Below are 24774 nucleotides of genomic sequence, written 5' to 3'. Positions count from 1 at the left end.
ATGACAACATACCCGTGGTACTCAATGTACTTGTATATCATTCCAGCAATCCCCATGGCAACAATAGCGTAGTACCACGAGGAAATGAACATCAGAGCCAGACAGATCGTCATGCCAAGGAATGACAATGTCCTGAAAACAGGAAATGACAATAATGGATGATGACAATTCTTGATACACACAACACAAATGAGAACTGATTCCATTTAATTAATCACTTTTATATCAATCATTTTCATTCAGACAAAAATGTTCACAGTGGAAATATGTGTGTCACAGTAGGTTAATGTTGGTGAATGTTTTACCAGTGATAGTATGAAAATCGAGGTCTCCAGTTTGGCGTTCTGAGCAGTGTCTGTAGAGCGCACGCCAAATTTACGAACAAGTAACACATCAAGAAAAACCTGCAGCAAGAGAGAACATGCAATGATGAGCTACATGATGCCACATATATATGACATGCAACTGAAGCTGCAGCTGGAAACTCACAACATAATCTTACATTGACAGTATTGGAGCAACCAGGTCCAGTGAAGCAATGAGGATACCCAGTTCGGCGAGGACAGCGGTGAGTAACAGAGCCCAGGTTGGTTCTCCATTCGCCTTACCATGACCAAACACCTACAGAAACACATTAAAACAACCATTCAAAGCCAAATACCAAGGCTCTGTTTACAACTGGTATTAACATCTGTCTAAGATGAACCAAACACACCAAGAACACAATTCAAAGTCTGGACTCTAGGGTAAATGGTTTGGGCTGTATGAGGACTGTGAATTCATGTCTCACCCTCAGGAAAGGAATAATGTTGTCTTTAGCGATGGCCTGCAGCAGACGAGGAGCTCCTGTCAGTGACTGGAGGCCAGCTCCACACGTCGAGAAGAAGGAGCCAATCACAATCACCCAAGGCGAGGGCCATGACAGAGTGCCCACAACAAGATTTCCTTTCACAGAGTCTCCAAATCTGAAAGAGATTCAAATGAAGATAAGCCGAGAAAGGAAGGAACTGAAGGAAGAAATTAAGGAAAGAAGGAACTGATGGAAGGAAGGAAACAAATGTATGGAAGGAAGGGAGGAACTAAAGGGAGGTTAGAAAGAATGAACTGATGGAAGAAAGGAATGAAAAAAATAACAAAATGGAAGGAAAGAAGGAACCAAAAGAAAGAAGTAACTGAAAGAAGAAATTAAGGGAAGGAAGGAACCGAAGAAAGGAAACAAGTAACGAAATGAAGGAAGCAAGGAATGAAGGAAGGAACTGATAGAAGAAAGGAAGTAACCGATAAGAAACTGAGGAAAGGAAAGAAGGAATGAAGGAAGGAACTGTTGGAAGGAAAGAACCAAGGGAAGGAAGAAACTGAGAGAAGAAAGGAAGGAACCGAGAAGAAACTGAGGAAAGGAAAGAAGGAATGAAGGAAGGAACTGTTGGAAAGAACCAAGGGAAGGAAGGAAGGAACTGAGAGAAGAAAGGAAGGAAGCGAGAAGAAACTGAGGAAAGGAAAGAAGGAATGAAGGAAGGAACGGTTGGAAGGAAGGAAACAAGGGCAGGAAGGAACTGAGAGAAGAAAGGAAGGAAGCGAGAAGAAACTGAGGAAAGGAAAGAAGGAAGAAGAAACCGAGGAAAGGAAAGAAGGAATGAAAGAATGAACTGTTGGAAGGAAGTAACCAAGGGAAGGAAGGAACTGAGAGAAGAAAGGAAGGAAGCGAGAAGAAACTGAGGAAAGGAAAGAAGGAAGAAGAAACCGAGGAAAGGAAAGAAGGAATGAAAGAATGAACTGTTGGAAGGAAGTAACCAAGGGAAGGAAGGAACTGAGAGAAGAAAGGAAGAAAGCGAGAAGAAACTGAGGAAAGGAAAGAAGGAAGGAACTGTTGGAAGGAACTGATGGAAGGAAGGAACCAAGGGATGGAAGGAAGGAACTGAGAGAAGAAACTGAGGAAAGGAAAGAAGGAAGGAAGGAAAGAACCGAGAGAAAGGAGTAAGAAACTTAGGGAAGGAAATGAACCAATGAAGAGACTCACTTGTCCCGAAGCACAACGCCATCTACACAGGCTCCAAACAGCACCACAGAGGTAAGGTCTGCCAATCATATTTAGGAAACTATAAACATCTGATTGAAGGGGTCATTTTGAGGTCATTGTGAAATAGTCAATCCATACAGAACCGTGCATGCACATCAACTGAACTCTGCATTAAAGTCTACATATCTAAATATCAACAGTTAGGTAATCAACTATATCACTTTATCACATGTATAATAACATATTTATTTATTAAACATTGCTGATGTTTTATAAAGCTAGAAGGAAGGTCCACATCTTTTTCCTTACAACAGCAATAATGTTTAGAAGTGTGTGTCGTGTAATATGCTTTGTATGAACAGTAGTTGTGTCCGTGTATGCGTGTAAGGATACAGACGAGGGACGTGGTGAGGATGGCGAGAATCGTTCCGATGGGAATCGATCGCTGAGCATCCTTCAGATCTCCAGACCTGTTTGAGCCGGCCATGATTCCTGACAGAGAGACAGATCAATGTAATGAGCATCTAATGGACTTCCATGCATTTACACTACAAGACATCTTCAGAAAGACAGACAGATAAATAAAGACAGTTTGATCAAATAATGAAACCAGAAAGAGATGTTAAATATAACAGTTGAAGCTCACTATTCTATGCAGTGTTAACACAGTAGCCTTAGATTGATAGCTCAAAGAAAGACAAAAAGAGAGGATTACCAGTGACAGAGGGAAAGAAAATTCCAACCAATAGTGTGAAGGAAGTGGTGATGTCAGCAAATACATATGGATAGTGATTGGACACTGTCGGCCTGTGTGTGGAGACATGAGAGCCGCGCTCCAAAACATCTCCTTTACTAGAATAAGAACTCCAGATGTTCTCTAGAGAAAGAACGTGACAGTAAACACATGTTTGAATGTGACATTTACTGTATGTGCATGTGTGCAGTCGGGCTGGGCGATACAGCGAAGAAAATTATTTTGAGAATACTCAATAAATGTCTCGATATTTATGTATTTGCTCAGAAATGACTTTAGGGTGATTGCTCTGATGGATCAGAGGAACCTACACTTCAACCAAATAGCCACTGTTGCCAAGCAGATTCAAAATAAGAGATTGACCGATATTGGTCACAATACTGACTATTTTTGTGATTGATTGTCCGATAGCATATGCATAACCAATTTCTGCTTTTAAGCACATTGAAAACGTTATTATTTATCAATAACGTCTGCTGATCTGCTTTACAAAACTGTTAAGTCCTTTGTGTCCGACTTTATCGGTAAAACCGATAGAAAAGGACCTATAACTGATTAAAACTAAATACTGGTCAAACCATTTATCGTCTAATATGAAAAACTAAGTGCGAAAACTAAAATACTGTACAGTTAACATTGAGTTTAATGGGGGTCTGTGTATCTCAGCGAGTACTGACGCTGACTATCACACCTGGAGTCGTGAGTTTGAATTCAGGGTGTGTTGAGTGACTCCAGTCAGGTCTCCTTAGCAACCAAATTGGACCGGTTGCTAGGGAGGGTAGAGTCACATGGGGTAACCTCCTCGTGGTCACTATAATGTGGTTCTCGCTCTCAGTGGGGCGTGTGGCGAGTTGTGCGTGGATGCCGTGGAGAATAATGTGAAGACTCCACACACGCTACCACAGCGCGGTAACGCACTCAACAAGCCACGTGACAAGATGCGGGGATTGACGGTCTCAGACACAACTGAGATTCGTCCTCGGCCATCCGGATTGAGGCGAGTCACTACGCCACCGCGAGGACTTGGAGCGCATTGGGAATTAGGCATTCCACATTGGGGTGAAAAAAAAATGGAGTTTAATAATCTATTGAGCTTACAAATGTATAATAATAATGTATAATTCCTAATAATGCTCTTTAGGAAATGAAATAGCTAAATAAAAAGGCCATTTTAAATCTATATTCTCGATGTTGCTAACCTTACATCGGCAGTAAAATCATCACGGATATATCGTGAATATTCAATATATCGTCCAGCCCTACATGTATGTTTATGTGATTGCAAGAAACTGATTACCTGCGATCACACCACTAGCGAGTCCAGGTATTCCCTGTATCTTTGTGACGTTATTATGGATGAAATATTCATCGCAAAACGCGTTCAACTCCGAGCTGTTACAGAACCACTGCCACAGATCCGTCGTCTTCTCCACCATGTCAGGCGTAACGGGCGGAGCCACTGTGGTGTTGAAGCTCTCAACGGCAGTGTCGTTAACGGCCTTTTGTGTCACTGGATCACCAAACATCATGGTTTTAGAGCACTGCATGTCGTTAAGCTTTTGCTGTGAGATACTTCGGTTCCCCAACATGCAAACACTACGGGAAGAGAAGCGGATTTGTCAGTTACACTGTCAATCACTGATATAGAAATCTGGGCCGATACCGAAAGCTAACTGTTAATATATTTTTTGGCTAATAACCGATATACTGTAATGGTCAAGAATTAATCAATTACTATGTGGCTTGGCGGAGGGCGGGGCCGGGTCGTGATTCGGCACACCCGGCCCCTAATCAGGCTAATCAAGCCTGGAGACGGCAGTGCGACAGAGAGAGAGATTTACAGGCAGCTGTCCAACACCTGGGTGTGTTTGTCTTTTTGTTTCAGATTTATATTAAACTATTATTTATATTGTCAAGCTGGTTCTTGCCTCCTCCTTTCCAATAATCCCTTTACACTGGTGCCGAAACCCGGGAAGGAAGAGGGATGCACCGTAGTAGAGTTCTCACCACTACCATCCACCCCAAAGGAGCAGCTGCAGCCATCTGCCGGAGGACGAAGGAGCCCGGCCGCCTGGAAGCGGAGAAACGGCCAACGACCATGAGGGGAGGAGGGGCTCCCATCCAACCGCCTGGAATGGTTACCGCTGCCAGGAATGGGGGAGACCCCTACCGGCCATCAAAAACGCGGCGGGGCATTCCATCTGCCAGGGGCCGGAGAACTGCCTCCGATCCACCCAGGGATGCTTGGCTTTTGTCCGTTGGAGGGTGGAGGAGTGGCCGAGGACAAAGCTATGGCGTATAGGAGAACCGGCAAGTAAGTGCTTTTTTTTTCTCTCTCTCTCTCTCTCCCACTGCCGCTCCGTGTTGGCCTTTCCTTCTATTTTTAAAATGTTTTGTTAATTTGGCATGATCCCCATTACGGCGTGTAGGTGCCACATTTTTTTTTGTTTCCCTCCCCTTGTCCCTTCCCTCATCCAGGTAGACGGGGATGACCTGCCACAGACGGGGCGGAAGGCACGGCCCTCCCCAGGGAAAGGGGGGGGGGTGTACATCATGAGTAAACGAGGAAGGAATGTGGCAGGGCGGAGGGCGGGTCGTGATTCGGTACACCCGGACCCTTAAGAGGGATAAAGGCAGACTGGAGACGGCAGTGGGACAGAGAGAGTTACGGGCAGCTGTCTGACACCTGTGTGTCTTTTTGGTTCAGTTTTATATTAAACTATTATTTATATTGTCAAGCCGGTTCTCGCCTCCTCCTTTCCATGAATCCCGTTACATACTAATACCAATAACTACAGACAGATTTACCAATTTAATGGCGATATGTATTCAAATATGCATTTTTACAACGTAATTCAATTTAATGTTGTCAAATTAGATTTTTTTTTGTTTATTATTGCATGTTTATTGGCTGATCATGATGAAAATCTCAAAATGGAGAAATCTCATCTGATTAATTGGTCTGGTGGATATATTGATTTATTACTAGCCAGTATCATAAATATATACAGTATGTTGTTCCTGTTTAAAACTTTGGATTTTGCACAGATTGGCATTATATCAGGCATCAGCCACCCTGCCCTCTAGATATCACTATCAAACATTTAAAAGGCATATTGGACAACCACTGTTTAATTATAGAGTTTACTGATTAAAAGGAAAAAAATACATAAACCAAAAGATCTGCTTCAAATATCAGCCAAATCAAAAAGATACCAAGATTATTTACTAAAATATCTGTGAACAGATACTGATAATTTAATAAATAATACAATTTAATGATAGCAACTAAGATGTACACATAAATAAGCCAATTTTAAATGAACTCTTATTTTACTGAATGTTCATTCAAAATGCTGATTATCTCTATATGGCCAAATATCGGCCGATATGAACCATAACAGTTCAACTACTGCTTTTATCTTCCACTAACTCCCGAGTACACATTCCTTATACAGGCTAGGTTTAATTACAACTGTCAATCACTAACGTCAACATCTCCGTGGATACTCACGGGAAAGAGGGCTGCTTGAAGGCGGATACTAGCGCTCCGGTGTAGATCGAGAGAATGGAAATAATCACACAGGCTAGAAAAACAGACGCTAGCTTGTTGACATATTTAACTCCCACAAACACCAGCAGACACATCAGCAGTAAGCAGATCGAGCCGTAAACACGCATGTTATTCAACAAGGCCGCCGCCTTGCCATCTGGATCATCAGAAACGAAGATGGCTGCCCCGGGAGCGATGTACATCTGCAAAGATACGGATGAGAGTAAAAAAGCAAACAAAACAAAAATGTGTCAACAACACTGAAAAAAAACAAACACATTTAATATCTTTGTAACTTCAAATAATAAATGACAAAACATGAGTTCATGGAGAATATATAACGATTATTACAAATATTATTAATAGTACTGTTTATAATACAATTTTAATTATTTAAAAATATATTTATAAAATATATATAATTTTATCAATTCTATAAGTTATAAATAATTGTATAGGTAATATATATATATATATACACTCACCTAAAGGATTACAGGTGAAACTCGAAAAATTCGAATATCGTGCAAAAGTTCATTAATTTCAGTAATTCAACTTAAAAGGTGAAACTAATATATTATATAGACTCATTACAAGCAAAGTAAGATATTTCAAGCCTTTATTTGATATAATTTTGATGATTATGGCTTACAGCTTATGAAAACCCCAAATTCAGAATCTCAGAAAATTAGAATATTACATGAAATCAATAAAAAAAAGGATTTTAAATACAGAAATGTCAGCCCTCTGAAAAGTATAATCATGCATATGTACTCAGTACTTGGTTTGGGCCCCTTTTGCATTAATTACTGCCTCAATGCGGCGTGGCATGGATGCTATCAGCCTGTGGCACTGCTGAGGTGTTATGGAAGACCAAGATGCTTCAATAGCGGCCTTCAGCTCTTCTGCATTGTTTGGTCTCATGCCTCTCATCTTTCTCTTAGCAATGCCCCATAGATTCTCTATGGGGTTCAAGTCAGGCGAGTTTGCTGGCCAATCAAGCACAGTAATACCATGGTCATTGAACCAGGTTTTGGTACTTTTGGCAGTGTGGGCAGGTGCCAAGTCCTGCTGGAAAATGAAGTCAGCATCTCCATAAAGCTTGTCTGCTGAAGGAAGCATGAAGTGCTCTAAAATGTCCCGGTAGACGGCTGCGTTGACTCTGGACTTAATAAAGCACAGTGGACCAACACCAGCCGATGACATGGCTCCCCAAACCAACACAGACTGTGGAAACTTCACACTGGACTTCAAGCATCTTGGATTGTGTGCCTCTCCATTCTTCCTCCAGACTCTGGGACCTTGGTTTCCAAATGAGATGCAAAATTTGCTCTCATCAGAAAAGAGGACTTTGGACCACTGAGCAACAGACCAGTTCTTTTTTTCTTCAGCCCAGGTAAGACGTTTGACATTTGAAGCCCATGTCCAGGACCCGTCTGTGTGTGGTGGCTCTTGATGCAGTAACTCCAGCCTCAGTCCACTCCTTGTGAAGCTCCCCACACATTTGAATGGCCTTTTCCTGACAATCCTCTCCAGGCTACGGTCATCCCTGCTGCTTGTGCACCTTTTTCTTCCACACTTTTCCCTTCCACTTAACTTTCTATTAATGTGCTTTGATACAGCACTTTGAGAACATCCAACTTCTTTTGCAATTACCTTTTGAGGCTTTCCCTCCTTGTGGAGGGTGTCAATGATGGTTTTCTGCACAACTGTCAGGTCAGCAGTCTTCCCCATGATTGTGAATTCAACTGAACCAGACTGAGAGACCATTTAAAGGCTCAGGAACCCTTTGCAGGTGTTTAGCTGATTAGAGTGTGACACTTTGAGCCTACAATACCGAACCTTTTCACAATATTCTAATTTTCTGAGATTCTGAATTTGGGGTTTTCATAAGCTGTAAGCCATAATCATCAAAATTATATCAAATAAAGGCTTGAAATATCTTTCTTTGCTTGTAATGAGTCTATATAATATATTAGTTTCACCTTTTAAGTTGAATTACTGAAATTAATGAACTTTTGCACGATATTCTAATTTTTCGAGTTTCACCTGTATTAGGAACACCTGTTCAATTTCTCATTAATGCAATTATCTAATCAACCAATCACATGGCAGTTGCTTCAATGCATTTAGGGGTGTGGTCCTGGTCAAGACAATCTCCTGAACTCCAAACTGAATGTCAGAATGGGAAAGAAAGGTGATTTACGCAATTTTGAGCGTGGCATGGTTGTTGGTGCCAGACGGGCCGGTCTGAGTATTTCACAATCTGCTCAGTTACTGGGATTTTCACGCACAACCATTTCTAGGGTTTACAAAGAATGGTGTGAAAAGGGAAAAACATCCAGTATGCGGCAGTCCTGTGGGCTGAAAATGCCTTGTTGATGCTAGAGGTCAGAGGAGAATGGGCCGACTGATTCAAGCTGATAGAAGAGCAACTTTGCCTGAAATAACCACTCGTTACAACCGAGGTATGCAGCAAAGCATTTGTGAAGCCACAACATGCACAACCTTGAGGCGGATGGGCTACAACAGCAGAAGACCCCACCGGGTACCACTCATCTCCACTACAAATAGGAAAAAGAGGCTACAATTTGCAAGAGCTCACCAAAATTGGACAGTTGAAGACTGGAAAAATGTTGCCTGGTCTGATGAGTCTCGATTTCTGTTGAGACATTCAGATGGTAGAGTCAGAATTTGGCGTAAACAGAATGAGAACATGGATCCATCATGCCTTGTTACCACTGTGCAGGCTGGTGGTGGTGGTGGTGTAATGGTGTGGGGGATGTTTTCTTGGCACACTTTAGGCCCCTTAGTGCCAATTGGGCATCGTTTAAATGCCACGGCCTACCTGAGCATTGTTTCTGACCATGTCCATCCCTTTATGGCCACCATGTACCCATCCTCTGATGGCTACTTCCAGCAGGATAATGCACCATGTCACAAAGCTCGAATCATTTCAAATTGGTTTCTTGAACATGACAATGAGTTCACTGTACTAAAATGGCCCCAACAGTCACCATATCTCAACCCAATAGAGCATCTTTGGGATGTGGTGGAATGGGAGCTTCGTGCCCTGGATGTGCATCCCACAAATCTCCATCAACTGCAAGATGCTATCCTATCAATATGGGCCAACATTTCTAAAGAATGCTTTCAGCACCTTGTTGAATCAATGCCACGTAGAATTAAGGCAGTTCTGAAGGCGAAAGGGGGTCAAACACAGTATTAGTATGTGTTCCTAATAATCCTTTAGGTGAGTGTGTGTATATATATATATATATATATATATATATACACACACAATGCATATGTATATAACAGAATTATATATAACTTATATATATGTATAATATATAAATATATGAATATGAATGAGTTTTCTGTCATAGAATGGACTAAATTGAACTGAAAACGTGAATAAGATGAAGATGCTCGCACCAGTAAAATCTCGATAGCACCGAGGATGTACATGGACCCAGCAAAGGTCGTACCCAAATAGAAACATGAGCCCACGGCCCCCCCAAACTCAGGACCCAGAGAACGGGAGATCATAAAGTACGACCCACCCGCTGGAAGAGGAGAGACGGGAAGACAGTTGTGTGTTAGTCACTACAGTACCACAATGTTAATGTTAACACTCAACTATGAACACTCTTATGAAAGTCATATTAGTGAAAGTGTGAGATCGGCAAAATCTACGGCAGTTGACTTTAATCAACATTTTTGTAATATAGTTATACATTTGCAGAACTAATATCAATGTGGAATCTTTAATAGTTAAAAAAGGTGACTAAAAAATAATGCATACATAAAAATCTGTCTCACCACAGGAATTCATTTGCATTTACACACATTCATAAGACATGCATGTACATATCTGACATCATAATAGTACTTTACACGGACAGCTTTATAAAGAAAACACAGAAAATACCTGGCACGACTCCATTAGTAGCGATGGCACTCATAGATATTGCAGTCAACATGGTCTGTTGAGAAGATGTGTGTTTATCAACGGCATTTATGTACACAAAACTCACTAAAAACATTGAACACAGAAATGGTTTAATATCTACTGAGAATATATATATATATTTTTTTAGTTTTCAGAAATTACAGATATCCCACATTTGTGGCATCATATCCACCACACCAAACAATTTTACCCCTAATAAAGTTTTATTTTAAAAGTTAGTATATTTTAAAGAGAGAAGAACACGCTTGAGATGAAATATGAGATATGCGATGTTTGAAGAAAACAAAACAAATGCTCTAATTTTTATAAATTACGCAAAATGTGTGAAAATATTATTAAATTGTGTGTATTTAGGATGACTCAAATGTTCGCTTTGAAATTCGCCTCAAAAGTGATAAAAATATAATATCCATCACAGAAATCTATTAAAGATAAAACAGTTTACAAACACTTTAGCCAAAGACATTTAAACTCTCATGGCATTTAATGGTAGAAAACATTCCCTGTCTTAGGTCAGTTCGGATCACAAATTTATTTTAAGAATGTGAAATATCAGAGTAATAGTAGAGAATTATTTATTTCAGCTTTTATTTCTTTCATCACATTCCCAGTGGGTCAGAAGTTTACATACACTTTTAGTATTTGGTGGCGTTGCCTTTAAATTGTTTAATTGGGTCAAATGTTTTGGGGATCCTTCCAGAAGCTTCTCACAATCAGTTGCTGGAATTTTGTCCCATTCCTCCAGACAGAACTGGTGTAACTGAGTCAGGATTGTAGCACTCCTTAATCACACACGCTTTTCAGTTCTGACCACAAATGTTCAATCAGACTGAGGTCAGGACTTTGTGATGCCGCTCTGATATCTTGAATTTGTTGTCCTTATTTTGCCACAACTCTGGAGGAGTGCTTGGGGTCATTGTCCATTTGGAAGACCCATTTGTGATGAACTTTAACTTCATGTCTGATGTCTTGAGATGTTTCTTTAATATATCCACACAATGTTCCTTCCTCATGATGTCATCATCTATTTAGTGAAGTGCACCAGTCCCTCCTGCAGCACCCCCACAACATGATGCTGCACCCCCCCATGCTTCACAGTTGTGGTGGGGTTCTTCGGCTTGCAAGCTCACCCTTTTTCCTCCAAACATAACGATGGTCATTATGACCAAACAGTTCAATATGTGTTTCATCAGATCAGAGGACATTTCTCCAAAAGTCAGATCTTTGTCCCCATGTGCACTTGCAAACTGTATTCTGGCTTTTTTTATGGTGGTTTTGGAGCAGCGGCTTCTTCCTTGCTGATCAGCCTTTCAGGTTATGTCCATATAGGACTGGTTTTGCTGTGGATCTAGATACTCGTCCACCTGTTTCCTCCAGCATCTTCACAAGGTCCTTTGCTGTTGTTCTGGGATTGATTTACACTTTTCACACAAACTACATTCATCTCTAGAAGACAGAATGCGTCTCCTTCCTGAGTGGTATGTGGCTGCGTGGTCACATGGTGTTTATACTTGAGTATTATTGTTTGAACAGATGAACGTGGTGCCTTCAGGTGTTTGGAAATTGCTCCCAAGGAGGATTGTGGAGAATTGTGGAGGTCCAAAAGTTTTTTTTTCTTGACTGATTTCTTTTGATTTTCTCATGATGTCAAGCAAAGAGACACTGAGTTTGAAGGCCTTAAAATGCATCCACAGGTACACCTCTAATTCAGTAAACCTCCTATCAGAAGCTAATTGGCTAATTTTCTTAAGGCTTGATTACATTTTCTGGAATTTTTCAAGCTGCTTAAAGTCACAGTTAACTCAGTGTATGTAAACTTCTGACCCACTGGAATTGTGATTATAGTCAATTAAAAGTGAAACAATCGGTCTGTAAACCATTGTTGGAAAAAATACTCGTGTCATGCACAAAGTAGATGTCCTAAACGACTTGCCAAAACTATAGTTTGCTAATATTAAATCTGTGGAGTAGTTAAAAAATTTGTTTTAAAGAATTCAACCTAAGTGTATGTAAACTTCTGACTTCAAATGTAAATCTCCTGTGATGTATGTACATACATTGATGGACATTGTTAGTAGACTAATTAAAGTCAACTAGAGAGAGTGTGGCCAAACACATACAGTGTGTATGTGTGTGTGTGTGTGTATACTGTGTGTGTGTGTGTGTGTGTGTGTGTGTGTGTATACAGTGTGTATGTGTGTGTGTGTGTGTATACTGTGTGTATGTATGTGTGTGTGTGTGTGTGTGTGTGTGTATACAGTGTGTATGTGTGTGTGTGTGTGTGTGTGTGTGTGTGTGTGTGTGTATACAGTGTGTGTGTGTGTGTGTGTGTGTGTGTGCGTGTAACTCACACAGCAGCAGCATATAAAGACGATACACAGCGCCTGCAGAACTCCAGCGGTACCGACGACCCACGTGAGTCTGAGGAACAGAATCACTCCAAATATGTTCTGAAGACACGGCAGATACACACCCATAAATGTGCCCATCTGAGGAGACTGACAACACACACACAATCACTGGAGAAATACATCAACGCTTAACCAGCATCAGTTAAAGTTCAGATTTGATTGATTATGATAAATGTCTGGTGCTGACTTGCCTTCCTGACTACATATGCAGCTACCTTCAAAGGGAGCATCCTAACTGAAATAGACCCTCAAGTAACTGATTTGGAGCGCTCTATATTGTGAAGCATGAGACACTTAACTTATGTGTTCTGTATTGTATTTCTATTGCATTTGTATTAGTATTAGTGCCCAACCGATTTATCAGCTGATATTTACCTTTCACAGATATATCAGTATCGGCATATATGTTTTCCGATATGCGCAGATATTAAACTTTTTTTCAGAACATATAATGCAGAAAACAATGCTTGAATTGGTGTCATAATGTAGTTTGTCCAGCACAGCGTGCTCCGACTTCACTGTTTACAGAGCTGAGCTGACAGTGGCTCTGCTGACAGTGCAGAGTTAAGCGGTGTCTTCATGGTAAGTTGCTAACTAGTTTGTGAAATACATACTGGAAAGATATTAAACAATGACTCCATTTTCTCTTTTCAATATAACTAATATAAAGTTAATCCTGTCCCTGACAACCATGTCACTCACAACTTTGCATAGTCATATCGGTGTAAATATTTTTTTGGGCTATATCGGTGAATTTTACCCCTCTAAAATCTGTATCGGTTTAAGGAAATCCCATATCGGTCGGGCTCTGATTAGTATTGCTGCAATGTATTTAGTCCTATACATAGCCATATTCTACTACTCTTCATACTATTCATCCTGTACATACAGTTATTCTTACTGCTCTTATAATGTTACCACACTGCACATAGCTGTACATACTGTACATATCTGTCTATATGGTTCATACAGATTATCCATATTTACTTTTTCTTACTATATATTCAGCTAATACACTGCATATATCTATATTATTCTACTACTATTTTAAATGTCACTGCTACTACATTGCACATATCTGTACATGTTGTTCATACACTGCTCATATTACATAGCCATATTTATTCTGCTCTTATAACACTGCAATATATTTCTTGTGCTGCCTATGCACCACCTGTCTACACTTGAATATCACATTGCACTTTTCTGCTTTTTTGCACTTCTGGTTGGACGCAAACTGCATTTCGTTGTCTTTGTACTTGTACTCTGCACAATGACAATAAAGTTGAATCTAATCTAATCTAATCTAATGTATTTCCAGAATGACTAGGTGATGCTGCCTTAGAATTGGATGAAAACAAGGTATTTTAGAAGGCAGCATGATGTTATTGGTTACTTTTGAAGCAGTCTTAGTCTCTATACATTTTGCCTAAAATGTTGTCTATGTAGGCAGCTTGCATGGTTTTCTAATCGAGCTAAGACAAAAAAGGACAATTGCATCTATGTGAACTTCTGCAGTTTATCCAGGATGGACTTCAAAGATATCAGTCATTAATCTTACAATTCAAACTAAATCTGTGTTTAAACACTGACCCTTAACACTTACTTAGTTTAATAATTATAAACCACAATAATGTCATTATATTCATGATGTGTGGGGAATGGGCCCCCACAGTGAGTCTGGTTTAGGGTTAGGGTGGGGTTAGTCAGAGGGGAACTGGCCCCCACAGTGAGTCTGGTTTAGGGTTAGGGTGGGGTTAGTCAGAGGGGAACTGGCCCCCACAGTGAGTCTGGTTTAGGGTTAGGGTGGGGTCAGACAGAGGGGAACGGGCCCCCACAGTGAGTCTGGTTTAGGGTTAGGGTGGGGTCAGACAGAGGGGAACTGGCCCCCACAGTGAGTCTGGTTTAGGGTTAGGGTGGGGTTAGTCAGAGGGGAACTGGCCCCCACAGTGAGTCTGGTTTAGGGTTAGGGTGGGGTTAGTCAGAGGGAACTGGCCCCCACAGTGAGTCTGGTTTAGGGTTAGGGTGGGGTTAGTCAGAGGGAACTGGCCCCCACAGTGAGTCTGGTTTAGGGTTAGGGTGGGGTTAGTCAGAGGGGAACTGGCCCCCACAGTGAGTCTGGTTTAGGGTTAGGGTGGGGTTGGTCAGAGGGAACTGGCCCCCACAGTGAGTCTGGTTTAGGGTTAGGGTGGGGTTAGTCAGAGGGAACTGGCCCCCACAGTGAGTCTGGTTTAGGGTTAGGGTGGGGTCAGACAGAGGGGAACGGGCCCCCACAGTGAGTCTGGTTTAGGGTTAGGGTGGGGTTAGTCAGAGGGGAACTGGCCCCCACAGTGAGTCTGGTTTAGGGTTAGGGTGGGGTTGGTCAGAGGGGAACTGGCCCCCACAGTGAGTCTGGTTTAGGGTTAGGGTGGGGTTGGTCAGAGGGGAACTGGCCCCCACAGTGAGTCTGGTTTAGGGTTAGGGTGGGGTTAGTAAGAGGGGAACTGGCCCCAACAGAGAGTCTAGTTTAGGGTTAGGGTGGGGTTAGTAAGAGGGGAACTGGCCCCCACAGTGTGTCTGGTTTAGGGTTAGGGTGGGGTTAGTCAGAGGGGAACTGGCCCCCACAGTGAGTCTGGTTTAGGGTTAGGGTGGGGTTGGTCAGAGGGGAACTGGCCCCCACAGTGAGTCTGGTTTAGGGTTAGGGTGGGGTTGGTCAGAGGGAAACTGGCCCCAACAGTGAGTCTGGTTTAGGGTTAGGGTGGGGTTAGTCAGAGGGGAACTGGCCACAACAGTGAGTCTGGTTTAGGGTTAGGGTGGGGTTTGTCAGAGGGGAACTGGCCCCTACAGTGAGTCTGGTTTAGGGTTAGGGTGGGGTTAGTCAGAGGGGAACTGGCCCCTACAGTGAGTCTGGTTTAGGGTTAGGGTGGGGTTAGTCAGAGGGGAACTGGCCCCTACAGTGAGTCTGGTTTAGGGTTAGGGTGGGGTTAGTCAGAGGGGAACTGGGCCCCACAGTGAGTCTGGTTTAGGGTTAGGATGGGGTTAGTTAGAGGGGAACTGGCCCCCACAGTTAGTCTGGTTTAGGGTTAGGGTGGGGTTAGTCAGAGGGGAACTGGCCCCCACAGTGAGTCTGGTTTAGGGTTAGGGTGGGGTTAGTCAGAGGGGAACTGGCCCCCACAGTTAGTCTGGTTTAGGGTTAGGGTGGGGTTAGTCAGAGGGGAACTGGCCCTCACAGTGAGTCTGGTTCTCCCAATCTTATGGAGTTTTTTGTTACTTACCACAGTCGCATTCGGCTCATCATATTTAATCAAACTACACAATGATGACTCTAAGACTTTTATTTTCTGTTAATGCAGGATTTTCTGCAAAGCTGCTTTGAATGGATGTGTGTTGTGAAAAGCACTATACAAATAAAAATGACTTGACTAGTGTGCGTGTGTTACCTTGCCGGATTTGCGTTTCTCGCCGATGCTCTCCGCCTCCTCGTGTTCTTTAGCACCCTGTGTGAGGTTTGTGTAGTTCGCCAGATGATTGAGTAGAGATGACACTTTAGGACGAGTGTCCATCTCTTCCTACAGAGAGACAGAGAGAGAGATTTTCTTAAATATTAAAATGACAGATCCTTAATTCCTCAAAGGAAACATGTGAAAATAATCAGTTAAAATGTGTTGTAATGATAAACAAGTCAGTATGGTTTTGCACCATGTGCTGTATCATTTTCCAGCAAATGTGTGTTTATTTGTATAGCTGTAATTGAGTTATATAACAGCATATTTTTTAAAGAGAAATGTAAATGAGAGCTTAACTAGGTTGAACTTGTGTGTTTTGATGGGTTTTAAAGAGCTGAAAAAAAGCTGAAGATGAGCTTGGCAAGGCTGAGCGACTAGCTAAACCATCTTAAACTAGATGAAGACCAGCAAAACACCATAGGCTGGTTTAAGCTTTTTGGGCAAGTTGCAGGGTTCCCACACTTTTTGACCAAAGAATTTCCAAGACTTTTCAATGGCCTTTCCAGGTATTACCAGTTACTGGATACAGATTCTTTTTATTTCTTTTTATCCCCTTTTCTCCCCAATTTGGAATGCCCAATTCCCACTAATTAGTAGGTCCTCGTGGTGGCGCTGTTACTCACCTCACTTGTGCAATCCGCACATCTTATCATGTGACTCGTTGTGCATGACACTGCGGAGACTCACAGCATGTGGAGACTCATGCTACTCTCCACGATCCACACACAACTCACCACACGCCCCATTGAGAGAACCACTAATCACCACCACAAGTAGGTTACCCCATGTGACTCTACCCTCCCTAGCAACCGGGACCAATTTGTTTACTTAGGAGACCTGACTAGAGTCACTCAGCACACCATGAGTTCAAACTTGCGACTCCAGGTGTGATAGTCATCGTCAATACTCACTGAACTATCCAGGCCCCCTTTTTGGATACAGATCTATGTAATTATTTTGATTCAGACTGATTTGTAATTAATTATTTTAGAGATTCGTTTGAACTCTTTCATTGAAATTAACTGACTAAGAAGAATGATTCACTGAAAAAGTATGCAATCCCTTTGGCATTACTTGCATTTATGTATAAATTTCACTTTCAATTTCATCTTCATCTAAGTTACAATAATGAACAAACACAAACTGTTTTAACTATAATGTGCTAATGACATCAACCAAAAGCTAATTAGAGTCAAGAGTTGGCAAATCTGATATCCAGTTAATGAAACGAGATTGGAGGTGTGGGTTAAAGCTACTTTGACTCATAAAAAAGGAGATCTCAGAAGACCTACGACAACAAGAATTGTTGCTTTGCATAAAGCTAGAAAGGGTTAAAGTTATCTGGAAGAGATTAGATATTCATCTGTCCACAGTTAGACAAACTGTCTATAAATGGAGAAGATTTAGTACTATAGGTACTCTCTCTAGAAGTGGCCGTTAGATATTCATCTGTCCACAGTTAGATAAACTGTCTATAAATGGAGATGATTTAGTACTATAGGTACTCTCTCTAGAAGTGGCCGTTAGATATTCATCTGTCCACAGTTAGACAAACTGTCTATAAATGGAGATGATTTAGTACTATAGGTACTCTCTCTAGAAGTGGCCGTTAGATATTCATCTGTCCACAGTTAGACAAACTGTTTATAAATGGAGATGATTTAGTACTATAGGTACTCTCACTAGAAGTGGCCGTTAGATATTCATCTGTCCAGTTAGACAAACTGTTTATAAATGGAGATGATTTAGTGCTATATGTACTCTCTCTAGAAGTGGCCGTTAGATATTCATCTGTCCACAGTTAGACAAACTGTCTATAAATGGAGATGATTTAGTGCTATAGGTACTCTCTCTATAAGTGGCCGTTAGATATTCATCTGTCCACAGTTAGACAAACTGTCTATAAATGGAGATGATTTAGTACTATAGGTACTCTCTCTAGAAGTGGCCGTTAGATATTCATCTGTCCACAGTTAGACAAACTGTCTATAAATGGAGATGATTTAGTACTATAAGTACTCTCTCTAGAAGTGGCCATTAGATATTCATCTGTCCACAGTTAGACAAACTGTCTATAAATGGAGATGATTTAGTACTATAGGTACTCTCACTAGAAGTGGCCGTTAGATATTCATCTGTCCAAAGTTAGACAAACTGTCAACAAATGGAGATGATTTAGTACTATAGGTACTCTCTCTAGAAGTGGCCGTTAGATATTCATCTGTCCACAGTTAGACAAACTGTCAACAAATGGAGGTGATTTAGTACTATAGGTACTCTCTCTAGATGTGGCCGTTAGATATTCATCTGTCCACAGTTAGACAAACTGTCAACAAATGGAGGTGATTTAGTACTATAGGTACTCTCTCTAGAAGTGACCGTTAGATATTCATCTGTCCACAGTTAGACAAACTGTCAACAAATGGAGATGATTTAGTACTATAGGTACTCTCTCTAGAAGTGGCCGTTAGATATTCATCTGTCCACAGTTAGACAAACTGTCAACAAATGGAGGTGATTTAGTACTATAGGTACTCTCTCTAGATGTGGCCGTTAGATATTCATCTGTCCACAGTTAGACAAACTGTCTATAAATGGAGATGATTTAGTACTATAGGTACTCTCACTAGAAGTGGCCGTTAGATATTCATCTGTCCAAAGTTAGACAAACTGTCAACAAATGGAGATGATTTAGTACTATACGTACTCTCTCTAGAAGTGGTCGTTAGATATTCATCTGTCCACAGTTAGACAAACTGTTTATAAATGGAGATGATTTAGTACTATAGGTACTCTCACTAGAAGTGGCTGTTAGATATTCATCTGTCCACAGTTAGACAAACTGTTTATAAATGGAGATGATTTAGTACTATATGTACTCTCTCTAGAAGTGGCCGTTAGATATTCATCTGTCCACAGTTAGACAAACTGTCTATAAATGGAGATGATTTAGTACTATAGGTACTCTCTCTAGAAGTGGCCGTTAGATATTCATCTGTCCACAGTTAGACAAACTGTCTATAAATGGAGATGATTTAGTACTATAGGTACTCTCTCTAGAAGTGGCCGTTAGATATTCATCTGTCCACAGTTAGACAAACTGTCTATAAATGGAGATGATTTAGTACTATAAGTACTCTCTCTAGAAGTGGCCGTTAGATATTCATCTGTCCACAGTTAGACAAACTGTCTATAAATGGAGATGATTTAGTACTATAGGTACTCTCTCTAGAAGTGGCCATTAGATATTCATCTGTCCACAGTTAGACAAACTGTCTATAAATGGAGATGATTTAGTACTATATGTACTCTCACTAGAAGTGGCCGTTAGATATTCATCTGTCCAAAGTTAGACAAACTGTCAACAAATGGAGATGATTTAGTACTATAGGTACTCTCTCTAGAAGTGGCCGTTAGATATTCATCTGTCCACAGTTAGACAAACTGTCAACAAATGGAGGTGATTTAGTACTATAGGTACTCTCTCTAGATGTGGCCGTTAGATATTCATCTGTCCACGGTTAGACAAACTGTCTATAAATGGAGATGATTTAGTACTATAGGTACTCTCACTAGAAGTGGCCGTTACATATTCATCTGTCCAAAGTTAGACAAACTGTCAACAAATGGAGGTGATTTAGTACTATAGGTACTCTCTCTAGAAGTGGCCGTTAGATATTCATCTGTCCACAGTTAGACAAACTGTCAACAAATGGAGGTGATTTAGTACTATAGGTACTCTCTCTAGATGTGGCCGTTAGATATTCATCTGTCCACAGTTAGACAAACTGTCAACAAATGGAGATGATTTAGTACTATAGGTACTCTCTCTAGAAGTGGCCGTTAGATATTCATCTGTCCACAGTTAGACAAACTGTCAACAAATGGAGGTGATTTAGTACTATAGGTACTCTCTCTAGATGTGGCCGTTAGATATTCATCTGTCCACAGTTAGACAAACTGTCAACAAATGGAGATGATTTAGTACTATAGGTACTCTCTCTAGATGTGGCCGTTAGATATTCATCTGTCCACAGTTAGACAAACTGTCTATAAATGGAGATGATTTAGTACTATAGGTACTCTCTCTAGAAGTGGCCATTAGATATTCATCTGTCCACAGTTAGATAAACTGTCTATAAATGGAGATGATTTAGTACTATAGGTACTCTCTCTAGTAGTGGCCGTTAGATATTCATCTGTCCACAGTTAAACAAACTGTCTATAAATGGAGATGATTTAGTACTATAGGTACTATCTCTAGAAGTGGCCGTTAGATATTCATCTGTCCACAGTGAGACAAACTGTCTATAAATGGAGATGATTTAGTACTATAGGTATTCTCTCTAGAAGTGGCCGTTAGATATTCATCTGTCCTCAGTTAGACAAACTGTCTATAAATGGAGATGATTTAGTACTATAGGTACTCTCTCTAGAAGTGGCCGTTAGATATTCATCTGTCCACAGTTAGACAAACTGTCTATAAATGGAGATGATTTAGTACTATAGGTACTCTCACTAGAAGTGGCCGTTAGATATTCATCTGTCCACAGTGAGACAAACTGTCTATAAATGGAGATGATTTAGTACTATAGATACTCTCACTAGAAGTGGCCGTTAGATATTCATCTGTCCACAAGATATATATTCATCTGTCCATCTGCCTATAAATGGAGATGATTTAGTACTATACATACTCTCACTAGAAGTGGCCGTTAGATATTCATCTGTCCACAGTTAGACAAACTGTCTATAAATGCAGATGATTTAGTACTATAGGTACTATCTCTAGAAGTGGCCATTAGATATTCATCTGTCCACAGTTACACAAACTGTCTATAAATGGAGATGATTTAGTACTATAGGTACTCTCACTGGAACTGGTTAACATCTCTGTTCATGAGTCTACTGTACAGAAAACATTTAACACAGGTATGTGTTCATGGCAGGGCAGAAAAACAGCTAATTCCAAAGGGTAAACATACTTTTTCTAGCCACTGTGTATATACTGTATTTACAATAGAAGTTTCCATGACTTTTGAGGTTTTCTTTATTCACATGACATTTTTAGGCCTGGAAAACACAATTTTAAAATAGTAAGACATTTCCAGGTTTTCCATGACCATGGAACACTACAGAAGTCAGGGCGGGATTTTTATTTTTTCTGAAAAACGTTTTGCGTTCACTCACAATATGTTTTGTGTAAGTTTAGCTTGCCCTCGCAATAGTTTTACATTCCCTCGCAATACACTTACCATGGTTTACTATAGTAACCATATTATAACCATGATATTTTAGTAAAACATAGTAATACCGGAAAAAAAACTAAAAATCATAATTTTGTAGTTATTATGGTTTTACTATACAAATACCATAGTTTAACTATGTTTATACTATAGAAAAATTGTAGAGTAACTACTAGTGTTTGGAAATAATTTGTCAATAGTAATATTGTAGTAATCATGACTGTTTTGTTTTGGGGGTTTTTGGGTGGAAACCATGGTTTTAATACAGTATACTGTATCCATTTAGTTTGAATATAGATTAACCATGGTAATTATTGTGGTTACTATGGTTTTACTATAAATACCATCGTGTTTCACAAAATTATGATTTTTATTACTATAATTTTCATTTCCCTGCATTACTATATATAGTATATGTATATACCATACAGTAACCATTTTTTTAACCTTGATATTTGTAGTAAAACATCACTATGGTTTCACTACGAATATAATGGTTAAAATGTGGCTTCTGTAGTAAAACCATGATCAACTTATAGTGAGGGAACACAAATAGATCCCGTCCTGTCCTCCGTAGAACCCTGTATGTAATATAAAATAAATAAAAAATACAATTATATTTTCATTTGACACATATCAAATGATGCTGCCTAAATATTGTTTAAGCATATTGGCGGTGCAAATAATAATCTGAATTACTGGCCTGACAGAAGCAGGAAAATTGTTTATTATAAAAAAATAAAATAAAAAGAGTAAAAGTGAGCATTCCAAGACAAACCTCAAACAGGGCCAGATTCCTGTCATAGAAATCATCGTCATCTAGTGCATGCGAGTTATTAATGTACACACTTGACAGCTTCGCACAACCATCACCTGAGAGAGAGAGAGAGAGAGAGAGAGAGAGAGAGAGAGAGAATATATTAGGGACTATCCTTTTTTGTCTGACCAATGGCCGACAGGGGACTGGACTCTGATAATCGCCATTAGTTGTGCTCGCTTCAACAAGGTGCTGCTGTAAATATTGCTCGGACCTTCGTTTAGGGATTTTTCAAAATCCCTAACAATAATCCCTTTTCCACCAAAACTTGGCACGTCACCGCGTGGTTTACACCCATGAATGAGGTCTCAAATCGACCGGCTTAGTGAGGAGAGCTGTGCCATGACTTTTATATGTATTCGTGCAAACAGGCGAAAAATTGGGTGAAAAAATCTTAACATTGCAAAGAGAGCACAACCACTCAGCAACTACCTCGTGACTTTGTATCCATGACCTAGCAACCATCCAGAATACCATAGTAACCTTAAAGCAACACGAAATGTGGGTGGGCTCTTTTGACCTGGGACAGTGTGCTGAGGCTCTTGGTGGGGCATTAAGGTGCAAGACCCACTTACAATTACTTCTGAAAATGTAAATATCTACCGGTAGTTATTTTTGCAGTTCTGTTTGGTGACGTTGGTGCCATAGAAATTACACACAGCAGCTTTTGTTTTTTAGTGCAGTGATTTGTCATGCCAATAAAGCACTGTAAAGTAAAACTGTAATAGAAATGGAGGGAACTATCAGCATTGTATCACATGACATTATGTCACCATCAGCACCACAGTCAGCACAAACACACTCTCACTTCCTCTACACACAGACACACACAATCTACACCTACTTCCCCTTTCACACACACCACACCTCATCACAAGGGTCATTCCTGTCTTGCACCATTCCAACTGTTTTCAAAAATCACTTCTTTTGTCAGTATTTCTATAAGGCAGACTTTCAGAAACATGCTCTGGTCAATAATCTGGATGAAGAGCTAAAAAGCAAAGTTAAATGTTGTTCATATCATGCCGGTTTCTGTATCAAACAGGATGGCGTGTTCTAGAGCAAGATAGATTAACTATACCACAACGACGCTGTTGTTTACCCTCTAAAAATGTCACTTCCTGCATGAAGGGATAGTTTACCCATTTATTCACCCTCAAGCCATCCCAGATTGTGCTTTCTTTCTTCTGCAGAACACAAATGAAGATTTTTAGAAGAATATCTCAGCTCTGTTGGTCCATACAATGCAAGTGAATGGTGACCAGAAATCAGAAGGTCCATAAAGCACATAAAAGCAGCATAAAAGTAATCCACATGACTCCAGTGGTTTAATCCAAGACTTCTGAAGTGATCCAAAGACCAAAACGTAACTTATTTTTCACTGTACATCTTGCATTGCAGTCTCTGTGAACGATCATGATATCAAGCTTGATTACACTTCCTAGTGCTTGACGCATATGCACAGCGCTAGATGGCGCTATAGGAAGTGTAAAAGACATGATCGCCATGGAGACTGCTGCAGAAGAAAGACAGTCACACACATCTGGGATGGCATGAGAGTAAATAATGAGACAGTTTCCCTTTAGTTAAAAGGATATTACAACAGACTAACAGGATGGAAAGACATATTGACTTCACAGTAAAAACCTATTAAATAATTACCAATTCAAATAATATTTTAAAGAAAACACATTTAATTCAAGAATTAAGGAAAAGTCCAATAACACCTGGAATATTTGGTATTTGGACAAGGCAAAAAAGTCAACAGCTGAAATCAAAGTATTATGATAAATACTTATTAAATATTAAATTAAGGTAAAATGAAGGTGATTGTTGCTTATATTTTATGCAAAAATTTGTATAATTAGACCTAGAACATAATTTTAAGAAATATGTCAGATCAGATGTCACAAAGAAAACATCAAATAATTAATTCAGCTCTCAGATCTTGAATTTTGGAGTAATGTTTATCACTTTCAGTGGCCCCTGTTGGTTTCTGACCTTGATTAAGACACGATGGGGACATGAACTGTACAATAGAAATGACCCAACCCTAACTCACCTAAACACACCCCCGACCCCTATCACACACACACATACACATTTGTGAACGTAAACATAATATGATTTAAGAATCCTATTTCCAACTGAGAACGTCCACAAAGAAAGGTATTGGCAGATTTAGCTCACGTCTGGATGCAAAATACACACAGATCTTCGTTATCCATGTCTGAAGCTTTTAATGCAACATAATGACTGACTGAAGTGTGTGTGTGTGTGTGTGTGTGCACACGCGTTTTGCCAGAAACACACTACGTTGCTAGGTGGTTGCTAGGGTGTTTACGGCAGTTGCTTGGCGGCCCAAGTCAAAAGAGCCCACCCACGAGTCCCTATGATATTCTGGTCTCTAGATATGACTTGAGTACTGAAAAGTTGAATACTGCAGAAATGGTATGCTAGTATGCGATTCCAGACATAGCAATGTAACATCAGCCAGCAACAGTGTAAAATATTG

General features: G+C 40.3%; 1 protein-coding gene across 1 annotated transcript in view; it reads right to left on the bottom strand.

The window, feature by feature from the left end:
* LOC127617244 (solute carrier family 12 member 6-like) overlaps positions 1–24774 on the bottom strand; it is a 59069-nt gene that overhangs the window by 29589 nt on the left and 4706 nt on the right. Inside the window, exons 3-16 of the mRNA XM_052089189.1 lie at positions 22221–22315; positions 16131–16259; positions 12652–12798; positions 10259–10313; positions 9763–9893; positions 6286–6527; positions 4069–4367; positions 2733–2894; positions 2411–2509; positions 2018–2075; positions 791–965; positions 503–621; positions 306–404; positions 13–132 (exon numbers count right to left, since the gene is read on the bottom strand). Of these exons, the coding sequence (XP_051945149.1) occupies positions 13–132; positions 306–404; positions 503–621; positions 791–965; positions 2018–2075; positions 2411–2509; positions 2733–2894; positions 4069–4367; positions 6286–6527; positions 9763–9893; positions 10259–10313; positions 12652–12798; positions 16131–16259; positions 22221–22315 (1930 nt within the window). The remainder of the gene's footprint in view (positions 1–12; positions 133–305; positions 405–502; positions 622–790; positions 966–2017; positions 2076–2410; positions 2510–2732; positions 2895–4068; positions 4368–6285; positions 6528–9762; positions 9894–10258; positions 10314–12651; positions 12799–16130; positions 16260–22220; positions 22316–24774) is intronic.

This window comes from Xyrauchen texanus, chromosome 2 (assembly GCF_025860055.1).
Source record: "Xyrauchen texanus isolate HMW12.3.18 chromosome 2, RBS_HiC_50CHRs, whole genome shotgun sequence".
Taxonomy (NCBI): domain Eukaryota; kingdom Metazoa; phylum Chordata; class Actinopteri; order Cypriniformes; family Catostomidae; genus Xyrauchen; species Xyrauchen texanus.
This window is presented reverse-complemented; position numbering and strand designations above follow the sequence as displayed.